Source organism: Teleopsis dalmanni, chromosome 1 (assembly GCF_002237135.1).
Source record: "Teleopsis dalmanni isolate 2A chromosome 1, ASM223713v2, whole genome shotgun sequence".
Lineage (NCBI taxonomy): Eukaryota > Metazoa > Arthropoda > Insecta > Diptera > Diopsidae > Teleopsis > Teleopsis dalmanni.
The window spans coordinates 156071364-156089962 of NC_051846.1; the positions used below are offsets into that span (position 1 = coordinate 156071364).

The window sequence follows — 18599 nt, forward strand, 5'->3', positions numbered from 1 at the left end:
TTTTTTTTAAAGTTTACAATTTTAAATTTTAATTTTTGAATAAAAATCAAATACATCACAAATTGTATAAAATGCTTAATTTAATAAGTATTTCTAACATTACTGACCTAACTTAAAAAGTTCAAGATTAATTGAAAATAACAAAATAGATAAAATATTTTTGAAATCGAATTTCGACTATTGACTTATTAATGATCAAAATAATTTTTTTAGGCAAAAATGACTCTTGATATTGACAAGTGTTCTGACTAGATATATGTGCATACCCTTTTCAATCTATTTTACACTAATTTTTTCGAAATCATATTTCATCAGTGATATTATCGATATTTATGAATGTTATCGATATGCCAAGGTGCTCTTTGCGACCTTTTAATGCTTGATAAAGTTGCATTGCCGATTAGTTAGATCCGTATTATATAAGAGAGCTTGCCCTGTAGATTAAAGATTGGCTGTTTAGTAGCCAGCGTAGATTAAATGCTTATAGTTTTATTAGAGCCTTTTGGTTTCTATGTCCTTACGCTAAGTTAGTCTACTATCCAAGTGAAAGCCTAGAGAAGGTAACATATTCCGCTACCCACTAAAATTTAGTGTGGGAGATTAAAATATTATGTATTCTGAATAAATATTTTGGCATATAATTAGACATAGTGTAATAAATTACATGAAAAAAATATTAATAATCAATATCGGCATCACAACAGGATCTACTTAGTCTTCTTTAATAAATCTGTGCGTCGGTATGTATGTAGTATCTGTAAGTTAAATATTTTAAACAAAAGTTGAGCTTGCAAATACGTTGTCTTTTCTTTATATACCATATAACAGTGAATAAATGTTTCACAGTATAAAAAACTGTGTTGAATATTGTAATTACATATGAGTAAACAACAATACTATATATGCTTAAACTGAAATTCTAATTTATAGATTGATTTATAAGGTTAAGTAATGGGCTTTCCGTTTAAACTATTTCTTACTACTAATGACAATAGTTTGATGTTTGCCGCTAAGTTAAAGCACTAATATAATAATTGTGATTAGATTCTTCATCTTTTTTAAATATTCCCTGTATATATGTATGTATATATTCATATATATGTATATTTTCCTATGCTGTGATTCCATTCCACTGTCCAACTGGAATTAATTAACCGTCCATAGAGTCTACTCTTAATTTTAAGCTAGCTTTCTTTTAATTTCAACACCATCTCCCTGATTCCTCACTATTCTCTATACATTAACCATACTCTCGGGCTTAAAGAACTTTGGCTTGCTGAATATTAAGCTCATAGGCGTGGGAAAAAACTTCGGTAATTTCCCCTTTATGGACCACTGAATATAATATTTTAACATTTCTTTAGAAATGATTTCAGTCACTTAAAGTTTCACATTAAAACTTTAGATGCTTTACAACTACTGAAAATAGAAATAAAAAAAATATACCAGCTCTATAATTGAATTTTATTAAGTATAACAGTTATTCACATAGTTTTTATTAGGCAAGTACGAAAAAAAATATTTTCTAATAAAAATTAAAAATTAAGCTCTAATTTGTTTTAGAATTCGTTAACAATAAATAATAATATGATTGTACCATATTCATTTTTTAAACTCTTTTAACGAGGGGTAATGCATTCATACACAATGCATTCATATATATATATATATTAATTTATATGTATATGTACATTCTTATCTCACTAATGAGGTTTTTTTAATTTTATTTTTATAGATCATATTTCCTTTATTTACTGCAAAAATAATCAATTTATATGAATCATGGGTAATTCCATGGGTAAGTTAGAAGATAATTAAAACATTGGTTTATTTATTGAAATGATCGTTGAACTATCGTTGAATTTAATTATAACAAAAATTTATTTTTATAAAAGTTATTATAGAAAATAATTAGCACTTACCTTTGCTGCTGCAAACCCATCTGGATTACAACTGGGAAGTAAATGTATTTCTGTTGTGTTAAGCAATTGTTGTACTTCCGGAATGTTATTATAGTTTTCAGTTAAATATTGTGCAAGAAATATAACCATTTGTCGACCGAGAGTTTCATCGCCATGTATATTTGCTAACACTTTAATCATTGGACGTAGAAGATCGCGCGATTCACCCTTCGTACCGATTTTATCTGTACCGCCGGTTAACATTAAAGCATGCATATCGCGACCATCTAACGTTTTGCCAATCGCATATTTGTGAGCTAATTTTGGATAATCTTTATGTAACTTCGAAAATAAAGTACCGATTTCATCATTACTAAGATAATGCGGTGGGGGGTTTAGGAATGATTCACTTTCCTTTTGCGACTGCGCAATCGAAATGCCCGACAAACAAATTTGAATAACAAAAGAAAATAATATCGACTTCAAATAATACATTGTATAAGCTTTAAGCACACACAATTATTATATTGGAATAAGAAATTTTATTCACTATTCAATAATGTTGATTAATATATATAATTTTTATAAAATTTCTGTTATTTAAAAAACAAACAAAACACACACATTTACACACGAGCGCACCTAAATAATACGTAGGGGAACGGATTTCTAAGCTTTTCTTTCACTTTTGCTGACGTTGGTACTAAATTCTCTTTTACATTCTACTTTCTTTATTCATTTAATACACATTGCATTCAAATTTAAAACAAACAAATATATCACAAAATTAATATTTTCACTTTTATATTTAAGTATAATTCTTAAATTATTTAAGAAATTATTAAACACAACGAAAATAATAGCAAATTCCACCACCGCACAAACGATTTAACAACACAACACGGACTAGCCTAGTTGTTAACACACATTTGTTAGAGCCGCCCATAGATTAATTAGATTAGAAACACGGCTCATTGAATTATGAAAAATTTAGAAGTATGCATGCATACATTAAAAATTTTTAATGACATTTTCAGTTCTAAAATTTATTAATACAAAAATATTTATAATTAATATATATAAATATATATATATTTGAAATTAAAATGTACTAACATATATATTAATATATATAGATATTTATATTTAACATTGTCTTATATTGTTACCTACTTTCTTATATTGATACATTTTTTTGTAAACGAATTGTAGCAAGTATAAAAATAAAGAAAATCAATATATATCATTTTATTATATTAAATCACATATCAATTTTCAACTGTTTATAGAAATGTTATAACAAAAAACAACTTCTTCATACATTATTCATTTATATTGTTTTTAATTGATAACTGCCCACATATTTAATTATTATTATGGTGTGTTATTACATAATAATCTAAATAATCTAAAAACACATTCATAATAGACTTCATAATGTTTATATGAACAAAATATTTAATTTTAGAGTTTTAAAAAGATTATTTTAATTGTACATTTAACATAATATTTAAAGAATATTTTTTCTACTAAGAAAAATTACAAATTTAACTTTAAATTATTGCTTCTACATTATGTATACCTATATGTGTGGAATATTACGTTAATGTCTTGATTATATATTATCATTTTAACATAAAATACAAAAAAATGGTAACTCAACAAAAATAAAATTAATTGTATAAATAAATGAATAAAAATATTAAATTAACGAAATTTATGGTAACATGTATCTACTTAATTTTAATAAAATTTAATAATAATAATACAATTTAATAATTAGTAAAATTTAATAATAAATATTCATATAACAAAAGTTCAAATTAAAAATCTATATCTTGTAATATATGATCTTATAATGCACATGAACTGTATTCATTTTGTTAATATTGTTAAAAATTATATATGTAGCTTTATAAACCATCGATTCAAAATGGAACTTAACTTGTGTATTCATTTTATGCTTTATATATGATAGTGTATTTTTATAACCTTTATATGCAACTATGTATATTCTGTGTTTATAATTTTAAAGAAAGAAAAAGAAGAAAGAAGAAGAAAAAAGAAGTAAAAAGAAGAAAAAAAACTTATAAACAATATGCTTTAATAAATAGATGCGGTGAAGAATCGTTAATTCTTAGGATATAACAATTATAATCAATTTTTTTGAATTCAACTCAATTCCCTCCTCACTAATATTTGAATTCTATATTAATTTGGGTATACTCATTTAATTTTTGCATGTGTGTATTAATTATATTATATGATAATAATTAGTGTGAAAATTTTTCAAAAATTTAAAACTATATTTTATAATATTATAGATATAAATAAATATAATTGAAGACTGTTATCAAATAATTGTGTTATTTCGATGTAATTATATTAAAAATGGAAAATGGCATACAGTTTCATCGTGCATTCATCGTGGAACTCAACGTTACTCGAATATCGAGTTAAATCTGAAAATAAGTTAAATACAATAGTGTTAATTTCCCATTGGTAGCTTTTTCGATATTGTTATACATGTGTTTGATGCGTATAGTCCAAAATATAAATAAAACATGTTAGTGAGTTTCTTACCAATTCTCACTTTTTGCTCACAAAAGAAATTCACTGACGTGACGTTCTTCAGACATTGTGACGCATAAAAATCTATTCCAAAAAAAATGATTTCATACAAACATATGTTTTTTGGAAAACAAAACTAAGATATAGTGTAAATAAATGATTTGAAAACATATTTAAGATAAATTTTGTGAATGTGATATACTCATAATCAGAATTTATGCAAATTTATTGCTAAAAGTGTTTTTTAAACTTGTTTCTTTGTTAAAGTTGCTTGGTGACAGAAGCCAACAGGTAAATATAATATGAAATTAAATTTTTTTTTTGTTTTCTTATGCATTTATGTTGAGGCGTTTTTATATAATTTTAATGGTTTTATTCTTTCTTATCTCAATTGTTTTTGTGTCTTAACGATAACAGGCAACTTCAGTTTTAACAACAAAATGCAAATATTAAATTCATAAAAAATAAGATTAATTTTCACGTTTTGTATAATATAATCTTATCTAAATTATTTTATTAAAGGTACTTATAGCAAGCATTCGTACTAATTTAAAAAACATAAAAAATGTTGAAACTAGCTGCGGAGAATGTTAAATCCAGACTTATCACTTGCATATCTTCAAATTTACCTACGGCAACAACAAGAGCTACAACACAAAAAAATTTATCACAAAGTCAACAACATCAGAAACAATACATCATAAAGGATCACTACGAATTTGATCAGAAGGTAGATGCTAGTTATTGTAGTATTATAGATAAATTGAATACATCTCAACAATGCCATTGTTATGCAAGAAATTTTATAAAAATTTGCTTACATGTATTAAAACATATTAAAAAATGTTTTCTGACAATAAAGAAGAACACATTTTGTAATATTAGTTTTTTTATTTATGCATATTAACTATAAATATTCCATATAAGCAAATTTTTCCGTGTTTTAGTCACGTACGCACGTTCATTTACACTACAGAGCAACGTTCAAAAAATTTTGCATACAAATTGCCTTGTCTGCTTCAATTGTTTTTCTTTTCGCTTCTAATGTATAATACAATATTTTTTTGTTTACACAGGTGATTAATAGCGATAATCCAGTAATTGTAAATTTTCATGCTGAATGGTGCGATCCCTGCAAAATACTTACACCAAAAATGACAGAATTATTGGAAAATTCGAACGAAATCGATTTAGCCATCATTGACGTGGACTCCAATACAGATTTAGTGGAAACATTTGAGGTTAAAGCCGTACCCGCTGTGTTAGCTTTTCGAAATGGTGTCGTTGTGGATAAATTTATTGGATTGGTAGATGCAAATAGTATAGATTCTTTAATTGAGAAACTTAGACGTAAAAAACCCGGCGCTGCTCAAGAAAACTAAACTTCTATAAACTAATGCAATAAATGTTTAAGCATGTGTCTTTTCTTATGTGAATATTGGCAATATTGGAAACTGCGATAAAATATTATTTAAAATTCTTTTCAAACATTTTTATTTTTAAAATATATTTATAACATAGTTTAATGTATTAATTTGAAAAACAATTATGATGAAACATTACTACAAACTAAACACATTTTTAATTCTTGTAATACAAGATTTCTTTAAAAGATATACATAAAAACAAAGTAATTTTTATAAAAATAAAACAAGAAAAAATAAAGCCATTGCACAATTTCTTCCTTATATCATTATTTACTATAAAAAAATATATATTGTATTTAAACCATTCCAAAAGTTCAATTCTGAATCAGTTATAGATTCTTTTAAAAGGAATAAATGATAGCGAAAACTTAAAAACTGCATATATGCAAAATCTATAACAACTAAAAATTTAATTAGATTTTTTTAAATATAGAAATTAACGTGCAAGTTGTATAATTAAAGCAGCACACATTTCAAAAAACTCCATTGTATGATGTCCAGTTGGTTGTTGTGGCATTGAACCAGCCTGACTCAACGGTGGTGGTGTCAAGCTTTCCATTATAACATCATCACCTTGTTCAACTTCTTCATTAGTCAGAGATTTAAAATCCAGCAAATAACTTTTAGCATCAACTTGATACAATTGCAGTGACATTTTAGAATATTTGCCCGTTTTTGTATTTTGGCGTCGTACACGTACATGATATGGATTTATAATTTTCCATTCATAATCAAGTGCTTTCATTGCACGGTATACTTCTAACATTATATCATTTGGTTTACTTTGTGATCTTATACCAAGATGCCATTTAGCACGTTTGATTGGTGTTCCACGTGCTGCTTTTTCTGGAAAAGCTGCACCGCCTGAACATTGTACAGACATTGCCAATTGTCGTTCACGCATAGGTGCAATACGTTCCGGATGTGGTCGCAAACTTGATAAAGGTGCACTTGATGCTGTTACTGTTGGAACTGTATTAGGTCCTGCTACGCTTACAGCTACCTCAGCACTACGATCAATTGGTGAATGAGCCACCGGTGGTGGAGAACCTGCTACGAAGAAATTGTTAATATCTGTTTTAGCCGCTTCATCTGCAAATCGTTTATTATCTATAATTAGATGGTAGGCAATAGCTAGCTGATCATGTGGATCACCACTTAAAAGCGCATTATGAACTTCAGCATCTTTAACAGCGAATTTTGTGCATACTTCATCAACAGCATAAGTATCAATAACATTAGAATCTTGCTCTACAGATGATGGAAATAGATAAGTAGGCAAATCTTTTTGGAACCATTCGTGCTTCTTAATTTCTTCCATATTAGCACGTTTTAAGGGATCAACTTGCAACATTTGACAGACCAAATTTACAACTTGTTTATTTAAATATTCCGGAATTGGAAATATACCAGACTTAATTTTTCGGAATAGTGTTGGTACATGTTCATCATCGAATGGCAAAGTACCACACAACAACGCATACAATATCACGCCACATGACCATATATCTACTTCAGGGCCAGCATATAATTTGCCAGATATAACTTCAGGTGCAGCATAATTTGGTGATCCACATGAAGTGCGTAAAAATTCACCATCTAACATCATATTAGATAGCCCAAAATCAGCTATTTTTACGTGCATATTATGATCAAGTAACAAATTCTCTGGTTTTAAATCACGATGCACAACCATGTGTCGATGGCAATAATCGACACCTGATATTATTTGTTGAAAAAATCGACGTGCCTCATGTTCTTGCAATTTGCCGTGTTTGACAATATAATCAAATAATTCACCACCACTTACATACTCCATAATCATAAATATATCTGTTGGTGTAGAGATTACCTGCAATGAAAAAACATAAAAATATATATCTGTTTTTCTACTTTTTCTACGTTAAATAGATGCACTCATTTACCTGATATAATTTTATAATATGTGGATGACGAAACAATTTCAAGTTTTGTATTTCGCGACGAATTTTTCCAACGACATCAAGTGATTTTATTTTTTGTCGATTAAGAATTTTAACAGCTACTTTATGTTTTGTCATTTGATGTTCTCCAATTTTGACCTTGCCAAAGGTGCCCGTGCCAAGGGTGGCGCCAAGCAAATAATGTCCAATTTTAACCAATGGCTGTGAACCAGCTGCATTAGCAACAACCTCAGCAGCAACTTGTCTTGATTGAGGCATGATTAATTATTTAATGATGACGGCTATCGATATTTTTTGCTGACCTTATTGAAAAGGGAGGTGGTAGTGGAGTTTTTTTTATATGTATTAAATCTTTTTTCTTTTATCTGCTTATTTCACTTGCCCTCCAACCGCTTGCACTTGACCGCATCGAAAATTGTCTTCAACACACATCTATATCCTTTAAAATAGAATAAGTTTAAAATAAATTGATTTAATTAAAATACGGAAATTACGATTCAATATATTTGCAACTGATTGCTAGTCTTTTAGTAATAATTGGGATTTTCTATGTGACATTTGTACAATAAAAAATAAGCAGGGCTGCCAAACACCAATTTATAAGCAATTTGGGAAATTTTAAAAAAAGGAAATATTTGTCAGTATTTTAACACAAATTAATTGTATAGACATATAATATGTCTATATAGAAGCAAAAACATTTAAAATAAATTTCTTATGATCAAGATAATACAATAGTTATATTAAGTAGAACTGATTGACAACAAAATAACCAAGTCTTCATATCCAGGTCGCTGCGATCCAATTAACAAACATACTAATAAAGCTTTAGTTCCATTAACGTGTGGACGTGTATTCTCTAAACGAGTTTTTTAGTTTTCACTGGGTTTCCGTAACCCCAAAGTTCTGATATTTAGCTTACAATTAATGACAAATTATTTTAGCATCCTATATGAATAAAACGATTATGATGGTTTCCTGCTTAACTATCTCTTTCAGGTAATGACGCTGTGCAACACGGTAGTGTTCATTTTTACTTTTATATATATTATTTCATATTATATTTATATTGTCGTTGCTGCATTATTGTATACTCTCGATTTTACGGTCCTTGGTTATATTTTCATTTTTAATATACCAAGATGCTTTTCAATATAATATTTTAATAAGTTTGAACTTTTCTAATGGTGGATGAAGCAGCGTTGCTATAAGAAACACAGCCATAAAGTAGTTTAGGTCTAATTACTTATAAAGCAGTGTTTTATTTCATTCAAATCATTCAGAGTTATATTACAAGCCAGTTTTTCGACCCTTATGTTCTCTAGCCAAGTATATCTTCTGTAAAAAATTACACCATTGTATTTTGTATTATCTTCCTATACTATTGACTTTTATTTTTCTTAGATTTCAATTTTAACGTTTAGTAATGAAAATAGTTTTCATTTTTTTAACATTTATTCGAATTGTCCATCTTCATAAGTATTCCATTACCTTGTCACTATGAAGTTGTAAATTACATTCTTGTCAGCATGTATAATGGAAGTATCATTCACAAAGAGCAAAACTGAATTTTTAGATTTCAAAGCAAAATTCTTCAAGGAGACGATAGAGAACCTTGATGGACGTTATATATGTACTTCTTCCATATCTTTAATTAAATTTATATCACTTTGATGCCTTTAGATTGCTCACTTAAGCCTTAATCAGTTGAAATTATTAGTCAAAAACACTGAACTTTAAAGATCCATAAATATTAAGAAATTAATGCTTTCTGTCCAATGTTGGACTTAAAATCGTATTCAACTCTTAAATGAATTATCAATTGTAAAACAAAAAAATAGTTTAATTCTTTTTAATCTCATTAAAGATTGTCACTGAATTATATATTATTTTACGTACTCATGTTTGATAGACACGTACATGTACAACTATTTTCAAAAACACAAGTGCTTAACGTACTTTTACACTATCGCAATTAACTTGACAAATTTTATATAAAATGCCTACTATATATATATAAATATATATTATATATATATTTGTTTCACACGTATATGAAACAGTTTCCATACTCACATCCCACAACATATCGAGGTATTTTACAGTCATTTTTTAGCCCTCAGAACACTTATTATGATACTTAATAATAATTTGCTTCAATTTTATTGCAATGTATTTCATTAACATATTATTTAAACTTCAGCCTATTCTGCCATTATAATCGTTGTCATTAAAACATTCTAAAACTCTTCATTCGAATTAGTTTCTAAGATATGTTATACAAATCGTTTTCTTTTACTGACCAATATTCAAATTTTTTTATTACCAATATTTAAATAAAAATAAACAATCTACTAACTTGAGCAAAATATAATTAAACAAACTATTGCGAGAGAAAAAATATATTAAATCCATTTATGGCAATATCTTAAGTAACATACAATTTATTTTTACAATATTAAAGCTTTCACATTAAGTTGAATAATAAAAACAGCATTTCAGAAAAATTACACTAATTTTAAAAATTTACAAAATACATTACATTATAAAAATTTCAAAAAGAATAATAATATATATAATCTTACATATTCGCTAATGAAATGAAAGTAAAATAACTTATGAAGAACATCGAAATTTCAGTATTAAAAATAATTGTTTTTTTAAATATTAATTTTATGAGTATTAACAATCTTTTTCACAGTTCCCTTGTACTTATGGATAAATATTAAAAAAATTCTAAATATATTAAAAGAAAAACTAAAATATATAAAAGTACTATAAAAAAATTATATATATAAATACTTAATGAATATATCTAAAAAAATGAATCCAAAAAAAGCACAGACTATAAAATACAATTAATAAATATTTCAATTAATTCTATGTATTAGGCAAAATATAAATTAATTCATTTCCTAAACTTAACATTTCTAATTTTATGTTTGCCTTATAGTGAAACATTATTATCACGATGAAATGCGGTGATTTAAAGCCATAATTGTTGCAGCAGTAAAGAAAAACCTGCAAAAAATATATAAAAAATGATAAAAAAACACAACTTTTAAAGTTATGAAATTTACCTTTTCATGATTTTAATAATTTTGAGTTATGAATTTTTTTAGTAAACTATTGGCCATACAGAATTTTTTGAACAATCACTTAGATCCTCACTTTTGCAAAAAGTATTAAAAGTATTCATTTTGGGAAAACCCATTATTTCCCGCTCCTCATATATACGATAAGTAAATGTACTTTCATATGTACCAATAAAATAAGCAGCATGGCTACATATTATTTGATCGATTATTGCTATGCCACCATCTTTGAGCATTGATTTTTGTTCTAAAGAATCTGTACTGTACCGTACAGGACGTACACGTTGTAAATAGGACTTGAGATTTTGCATTTCGAATGCTGTGGCATCAGTTGCTAAGAAAACAGTTGTCAAATTAAGATATTTTAGTTTATCTCTAATTTGTACTGCCACCGATTTTAGAGTGGGTGTTGTTTTTTCTCGCCCAAATACAAAATCACCACGACGCAAATGCGCACATAAATATCTGCCACCCAAAGCTGAGCGATATTCTTTCTCGAATTCCCACATCGGCGGCCGTTGTACTTCTTCAATAGAATTGTTGGTGCGAAAGTGTTTCATACGAAATTTATCAGCAATTTCAAGTAACTGAGGTGCAAATCGCATAGATCTTCTCGCTTTCCAAAACTCAACATCTCCCCACGAGTCATGTAGCACTATTTCTGCATTTAGAAATGCATAAACTTTTGGTTCATTATTAGTGGTATCATTACTAGCCATACTTTGTCGTAAGACTCGTTCCAACATACTTGAACTGCCTTGGAACTTTAAGCATAGAAAATCATTATCCAATAATATAGATTGTTGTAATAAGTAACTGCGTTGGTATTGCTCTTTACGGCATTCAGTAAACTCGTATTTATCATGAAATGCACCATCTTCGAACATATCCTCAAAGTGCATCAATTGAAATATTTTATGTACCGGCACATATGGACTTTCTGGTAGACCAAATAGTGAAATTTCATGCAGAAATTCATCAAAATCTAAAATCGGTGCATAACGTCGCATGCTTTCAATGTTGAAAAATTGTTTCCATAATAAATTGTCTTGGCTTAAATGATTTGATTTCCAGTGAAACAGTCGTCGCCACGGTGGTAGTACCAAACGCACATTATTGAATAATTTTTTCTTCTGTAGTTTTTGAACAAATACAGCCAGTCTTATGTAAACATCACGTCTTAAATTAAATCCTTCTGGTGGATTAACATCGTAAAGTATATAAATTGTATTCTTTAGCTCAGCTATTGTTTTGGGGCAAGTTTTTTCATCGAATTGTGGAGTAGTTTCGAACACATAGCTTTGTAAGTCAGTGGTTGGATTTTTTATATTTAATGCATTAATTTCAATTAAAAGAATACAAGCAGAAATCAATATTAATAAATAACAGTACATTTTTTATTTATAATCTCAACTTAATTACATTTATTTGCCTAATAACATTATTTACAAGTCTTTTTATTTTCCGGTCGGTTACGATCAGCTGTTTTTGTTTGTTGATAACAATCACTTATTGGGTGGATAAAATAACAGTGAACGCTCTAATAATGAAGTAACAAAAGAACTTTATAAATTTTTTAACATTACATTTAACGTTTTGCAGAAATTAATTTTTGTTTTTTTTTTGCTGGTAGTTTTATTTGCTTTTCCTTTTCTTTGGTTCTGTTAATTGGCACTTTACATTTTCATTTTTTCTGTTGTTCTGTTGTTATAGATTTACCAAAAACATAGAAATATTTCTATGTTTTTAGATTTACTACAGTTAAGAGGCAAAGTTTTACATAAGTTTTGCATTCAGTCCGATTTTTTGTTAGTAAATGATAAGTACCGAAAGTTTTTCAGGACTGTAAAACGGAGAAATTGCAACACAAAGTCCATTTGCACGAACTCTACTCTAGTAGTTATAGAAAAAAGATCATTAGTGGGCATTATAAATATGCGTATATAAAGGCTGTTATTTTAGTTTTTTTTTTTTACAAATAACAAGTAAATTCTCTTTTCTGAACAGAGAATTGTGTACCAATTATGTGTCACTATGTCGTAAAGAGACTTATTTAAGAAGGGTTTTTGAAAACTGTTTTAAAATATATATGATAATATATAATCGAAAAAAAATTCATTATATCTTGTGTGAAATGATCTAAAATGTATAATGTGTGATATAACCACGAACTTTTGTCCTTTTTGTTGTTGATTTCAAACATATTTGCGCCACGACTGATTCGATTCTCACCATTTGTATATCCATTTTTTGAGCAGTTAAGGTTAAATGTTAGCTTCGAAGTGATGCAATGTCTTCGGTTTATCTAAATAGCTCAGAGACTTCACATATCCTGACAGAAAAAAAGTCATTAATCATAGACCTATAGCACGCTCCAGTAATCATCACATTTCGATCGGCTGTATCTTTAAAAATATATGTTTAACCAATTCCACCCAAGCATACTAAAGTGTTTTCATGTTGAAATGACAAAACATACTTTAATTAATTAGTTAAAATTAATTGTACGACTGAAATAGTACAAGTCCTTAAAAAAAATACCCTTTATATTTAAGGTTTAAAGTTGTTGTCAGTAGAAAACAATACGACTTCATCTGCATCCGCTAAAAGATTAGCTTTTTAGTTAGCGAATACTATATACTGTGTTGTATTAAAATAACTATTGTTAAGGATTATGTCTAGAGTATGAATAAATAAGTATGTAGAGACCTTGCAGCCCAGCGTAACGCTAAAAACGATTTGAAAACAAGTTGCTGAACAGTTTGGTTTGTAACTTAATCAGAAAATTTTTCAATTATATATATAATTGAGATCGACAATTGCAGAGTACTTATGGTGGATATATCAATTGTAACGAAAACCAGTTTGATTTTGGACAGTTTTGTTTATTATGCGATTGTTTCAAATTTTATTTCCAAGAAGTTATATTTTTCATCTACAAAACAATCATTTTGTTTCATTCAGGAAGGATCTTCTCTTCCCAAATTGAGGTTGTATTCTAGATAGCACACCAAGAACAGGCATTCGTCTACTGATTTTGAAAACCGGTTTTCTTTATAAATTCTTACAAGAGCCGCATTAAACTGCCGTTACGGGGCAACTTTCAACACATAATAATGTGTTAAAATTAGTTTTATGTAAAAAAGCTTTAATTGGGAATAATAGTCATCTTGAAGCCAAAGTAAGTATACACACTATTATTAAGATTCTTTACAATAACAGGAGACCATTAAATCTAAGCGAATCTCGAGCTTTGCTAACATTATTCTTTAGTGCATTTATTTACGTTTACACTACAAATAAGTCTAGATAAGGATTTAAGGGCTGAAAAAGTGATTCCCACACCATGTTAAATTTATCTATCTATTATTTACTTAAAAGCCTAGTTCTGGTTTTTTATCTTCTTCATTAATGGCGCAATAATTTCAGTTGCATCTTGGCCTTCCAAGTTCTCGTTTTAACCTACTGAAAAACTTATTTAAATTAAAAGATCATTTCGGGATTCTTTCCAAGATGTCTTAATTTCAATATATATATATGATCAACATATATGATTGTGTTATAGATTCTGTCAGCTGATTATTATTCATTAAGAAAAAGCTTAATGGCAATATTTATTTTATTTAAAGACAGAGTTTCTTTTTATATTTTATTTTTACTTTGAGTAAAAGTTGTCACACATTTTTCATATGGTAAAAAAATTCACTCGCTTAAAACATATAAAATGTATAAAGGATTTCATGTTTACTCAGCATCTTCATCTTCATCATCGTTAGAACTGATTCTGAAGTAACGTAGCTCATAAGCTTCTTTAGCACTAGCAACGACACGGATCCAATCACGAAGACTGTTCTTCTTCAAGTATTTCTTAGTTAAGTATTTAAGGTAGGCCTTGGAGAAGTGTACATCTGAGTTGACAGCCAAAATATTTTTCTCGCACTCAAAGGTGACGCTGTTGCCTAAATTGTTCACTTTTCCGTTTATCTTCAAGCGCCCTTTAATGTATTTTTCCTGAAGATTTAAACATTTAATAAATATATTTTTATCTACATAAAATTCTATAATTAAAGGGAATAATATATAAAATATAAAATGTCTCTTTCTTTGTTAAGCCATAAAATCATAAAAAAATTAAATGACTAAAAATAAGAAGAGTGCAGTGTTGCTATGCCACAGAGTACACTGTCGTAAGGGCGGCAAATTCACTCCCAAACGACAAATCGGTTGTGGCATAGTATTCACATAACTACAGAAATAAATCAATCCTAATTATTTCAAAACAAAATATCCTAAATAAAATTATAAATTTATTTATATTAAAATTACCTCTGCTCTAAAGTATTTGCACAGCTTCCATGAACTATAAAAAATCTGGAAACCTGCAGCGAATTAAGCAATACACTGTAGCAGGGCGCGCTATGACTTTTGGCCTGACCATGCACGGGTGTACACGGCTCAGCCCAGGGCCCACCACTTGGCGGTAGACTAGCACGACTTGGCAAGTTCACAGACGGTTGCACCACTGGCCAGACCCGGTACTGACAGTCAGAGGCTACCCCGTTGTGCTATGCCCAGAGCCCCTCAAAATAAAAATGAACAAAAAACTGCAGTCATCTATGCATAGCTAAGTTATATAACTTTGTTCGTGTAGAACACGTCTGCACATGATAGTCAGAGAAAATCTCAAAAAAAAAAAGCTGTGCACATCTTATATACTAAATTTATTACCATAGTCCAGATGCCGCAACTGGCAGTGGTGGCAATAATCTACTTACGAAGTCGGAGACATCCATAATATTATCTTCAGCAATATGGTTGCAGTCAATAGTAAAACGGAGTTGCACCTTCTTCTTTTTCAATCCCTTGCCACGCAACACTTGCTTCTTGCCAACCTTACCGGTAGCAGCAGCAGCGGCGGCAACTACTGACTTCTTCTTTTCTTGTTTAGCAGGAGCTACTGGTTTGGCTACAGCCTTATGTGGCTTCTTCTCAGCAGCTGGTGCGGCAGGTTTTGCTGGTTCAGCTTTCTTTGCAGCAGCAGGAGCGGCAGCTGGTTTTGCTGCAGCTGGCGCAGCAGCCTTCTTTGTATCTTTTGCTGGAGCAGCAGCTTTAGCATCTTTTTTAGGTGCTGCCGCAGGTGCCTTCTTAGCATCCTTAGCTGGTGCTGCTGCTTTTGGAGCAGCGGCTGCTGTTGGTTTTGCTGCAGCCTTTACTTCTTTAGCGGCTTCTGGCGCTTTCTTTACATTATTAGCAGCGGCAGCAGGTTTAGTTTCAGTTTTGGGTTTTTCAACTTTGCCTTTAGCGGCAGCAGCAGGTGCTGCTTTTGATTTTTCAGCCGTTTTGGCTGAGGTAGGTTTGGAATCGCCTCCTTTATTGGACTTAGCCTAAAAAAAAAAAGAATTTCAGTTTCATTTCACTTGTCGTTCCAATTTTACAATACTAATTGATTTCATTATGTGAAGTCAATTTTCTAATCGTGTTTTAATTATAACATCACTTTAATTTTTAGCACAGAATCAGTAATTTGTGTTATAGTTTTATTTAAATTGCAATTTAGTTTCATTATTTCTAACAAAACCCGTTCATATAATTATATATTTAAAAATTTGTGAGCACTTACGGTTGGTGCCATGTTTCACAGCGAAAACCTCAAAGGAAAAGAACCAAAGAAAAGATTGTCAAAATATATCACATAATCGAGACTCGAGTCATTTCGAATTCGGTTGTTCGCTTGCTTAAGGGTGTTCAATAAATGCTGTTCAGGTGCGCTATTAGTATTATGTGACATCTGAACTTTATTATATTATTATAATAATATCATATAAAAATATTATATAGATTAATTTTTTTTAATATTATCATACATATATCATGGTCTTTATATTATGTTATAGCGTTTTATCACTTTTTGTTATCATCTTGCTTGTTAATAACTGACGATTTCAAATATGATTTGTGCGAAAGTTCAAATATGTTGTTAATAGCTATATTTATTTCAATTATGGGATTTATAAACCCTTCCGCAATATTTTTAAATAGAGCTATATATTTTTTCTTGCAAAAGTATACTTAAGCCTTTTCAAAGAAGTAGTTCGAAAAAAATCGATATATATGGTACTTACACCCAGTATGAAACGGATCGATCCGTCATCGAAGACGTCTTGATGACATGGATACATGCTTGAAGACTGATCGAGCCAAATGTATGATGGTCTTCGAATACATTTTCGAACAAATTAGCCAAATTTTTTCAAAGACATTTTGCGTACATATCTCTAAGACTGGATGCATCCATATCTTGCATAGCGGACGCATTCGATTGATAGTTGTGCGCTCTTAGCTCAATTTTGTTTTTTTTTTAAATAAATAGTAAGAAATTTGTACGTAATTATTTTTTGTTTTTTATTTTATACATTGTATTTAGGACGTGTGCGAGTTAAACTGCACACATTTAGCCATTTATCAACACTTTTCGACACATCACTACATTATCGGCACAACTTAGAATTTCCCTCTTTTAGAACGCTTCTTAGCCTAACTCGCACATGACCTTATGGTAGATAATTATAAATTTGTTTGGAAAAACGCTTATTCACTTTACTCAAAATTAGCACTGATGATAATAAAGGCATAGTGACATAGTTTGCTGTGAACACTATACTTGAGAGAGTAAACAACAGAGCGATTTTTTACATTCATATTTTGGTAATTGTTTTGGAAATTTGCTTAAACGTGCGTAGATATAATTAAAAAAATTTTGTATGTTTTTACTTTATTTCAATTTTGTATTTTTTTATAATTAAATTTTTATAACAGTTTATTAAAATAAGAATAATAAAATACTGAAAATAAAAGTTATCTATTAAAGTATTCCTTTCATATTTTTATAAGAATTTGTGTTTTGCCGGACTTCATATCGGTTTTGTTTTATATTACTTCAAATAATATAAAATTATTTTATAATAATAAATAAATAAAAAACTAATTTTTTTGTTAATTTCATAACAAAGTAATAGTTTATGTATTGTCTGTTTATATTCGTTACAGTTTATTGTCTGTTGCAATTTATTTATATATGTTTTAAATAAATAACATAAAACAAAGCCGACCTAAAACCCAGCAAAAAAAAATATTACAAACGATTCAGTTCGATGCGAATACTTACAAATATATTTTTTTTATATGAAAATAGTGTAAGTAATTATACACCTGAATTTTATATTAATTTGCCTTTTTTACTTTAATAATTTTAAATTCTATTTAAATTATTTTGCATCAGTTATATCAAACCGATATAGAGTAATTATAATAATTAATAAACTATTTTCATTTTTATAAATTTATACTGTTAATATAGTGTATAGTAGAACTTACGAAATTGTAACTTTCATATGTTATAAGGCTGTTTCAAAGAAATTTCTTTAAGTCTACATAAGGGTATTTTTTCCATAGTAAATATACATACCTTTTTTATTGTTTTTATATAATAATAATATATTCACACTTGCTCATTTAAATAAATGAGTGAACGTTCACATTATAATGAGTTCATTTATGCACCCGATAGAACTTTTATAAACTTCACTTAACAACACATACCAAAAAAATTTTATATATAATTGATATATTGAATCAATTATATACATGTTATATATCAATAAC

The 18599-nt window shown here is 28.7% G+C and overlaps 5 protein-coding genes across 7 annotated transcripts in view; 1 reads left to right on the forward strand and 4 right to left on the reverse strand.

The window, feature by feature from the left end:
* Positions 1 to 2802, reverse strand: part of LOC119669508 (carboxypeptidase D) — a 41806-nt gene extending 39004 nt beyond the window's left edge. The window contains exons 1-2 of one of the 2 annotated variants that reach the window (XM_038079419.1): positions 2544 to 2802; positions 1923 to 2324 (exon numbers count right to left, since the gene is read on the reverse strand). In XM_038079419.1, coding sequence (XP_037935347.1) covers positions 1923 to 2177 — 255 coding nt within the window. In that variant the 5' untranslated portion in view covers positions 2178 to 2324; positions 2544 to 2802. Of the gene's footprint in view, positions 1 to 1922 lie in introns of both variants that reach the window. The other variant, XM_038079416.1, reaches the window with a different exon arrangement.
* A 1714-nt stretch (positions 2803 to 4516) lies between these two features.
* On the forward strand, positions 4517 to 5874 carry LOC119669513 (thioredoxin, mitochondrial). The gene is made up of 3 exons (XM_038079424.1): positions 4517 to 4763; positions 4995 to 5202; positions 5549 to 5874. The coding sequence occupies exons 2-3, from the start codon at positions 5038 to 5040 to the stop codon at positions 5852 to 5854; spliced, it is 471 nt and encodes a 156-aa protein (XP_037935352.1). The 5' UTR covers positions 4517 to 4763; positions 4995 to 5037; the 3' UTR covers positions 5855 to 5874.
* Positions 5875 to 5939: 65 nt separating this feature from the next.
* On the reverse strand, positions 5940 to 8443 carry LOC119669510 (5'-AMP-activated protein kinase catalytic subunit alpha-2). 2 transcript variants are annotated; one of them, XM_038079421.1, is made up of 3 exons: positions 8337 to 8443; positions 7825 to 8281; positions 5940 to 7751 (listed from the first exon to the last, which is right to left on the reverse strand). In XM_038079421.1, the coding sequence occupies exons 2-3, from the start codon at positions 8098 to 8100 to the stop codon at positions 6336 to 6338; spliced, it is 1692 nt and encodes a 563-aa protein (XP_037935349.1). In that variant the 5' UTR covers positions 8101 to 8281; positions 8337 to 8443; the 3' UTR covers positions 5940 to 6335. The 2 variants fall into 2 exon arrangements, with proteins under 2 accessions (XP_037935349.1, XP_037935348.1); XM_038079420.1 differs by having other exon boundaries at positions 7825 to 8394.
* A 2310-nt stretch (positions 8444 to 10753) lies between these two features.
* Positions 10754 to 12499, reverse strand: LOC119669511 (GDP-fucose protein O-fucosyltransferase 2). The gene is made up of 2 exons (XM_038079422.1): positions 10923 to 12499; positions 10754 to 10863 (listed from the first exon to the last, which is right to left on the reverse strand). Exon 1 carries the CDS (start codon positions 12329 to 12331, stop codon positions 10961 to 10963), a length of 1371 nt encoding a protein of 456 aa, XP_037935350.1. The 5' UTR covers positions 12332 to 12499; the 3' UTR covers positions 10754 to 10863; positions 10923 to 10960.
* A 2077-nt stretch (positions 12500 to 14576) lies between these two features.
* LOC119669512 (60S ribosomal protein L22) lies at positions 14577 to 16662 on the reverse strand. Its single transcript, XM_038079423.1, has 3 exons — positions 16558 to 16662; positions 15713 to 16321; positions 14577 to 14948 (listed from the first exon to the last, which is right to left on the reverse strand). Exons 1-3 carry the CDS (start codon positions 16567 to 16569, stop codon positions 14682 to 14684), a joined length of 888 nt encoding a protein of 295 aa, XP_037935351.1. The 5' UTR covers positions 16570 to 16662; the 3' UTR covers positions 14577 to 14681.
* Positions 16663 to 18599: the final 1937 nt, after the last annotated feature.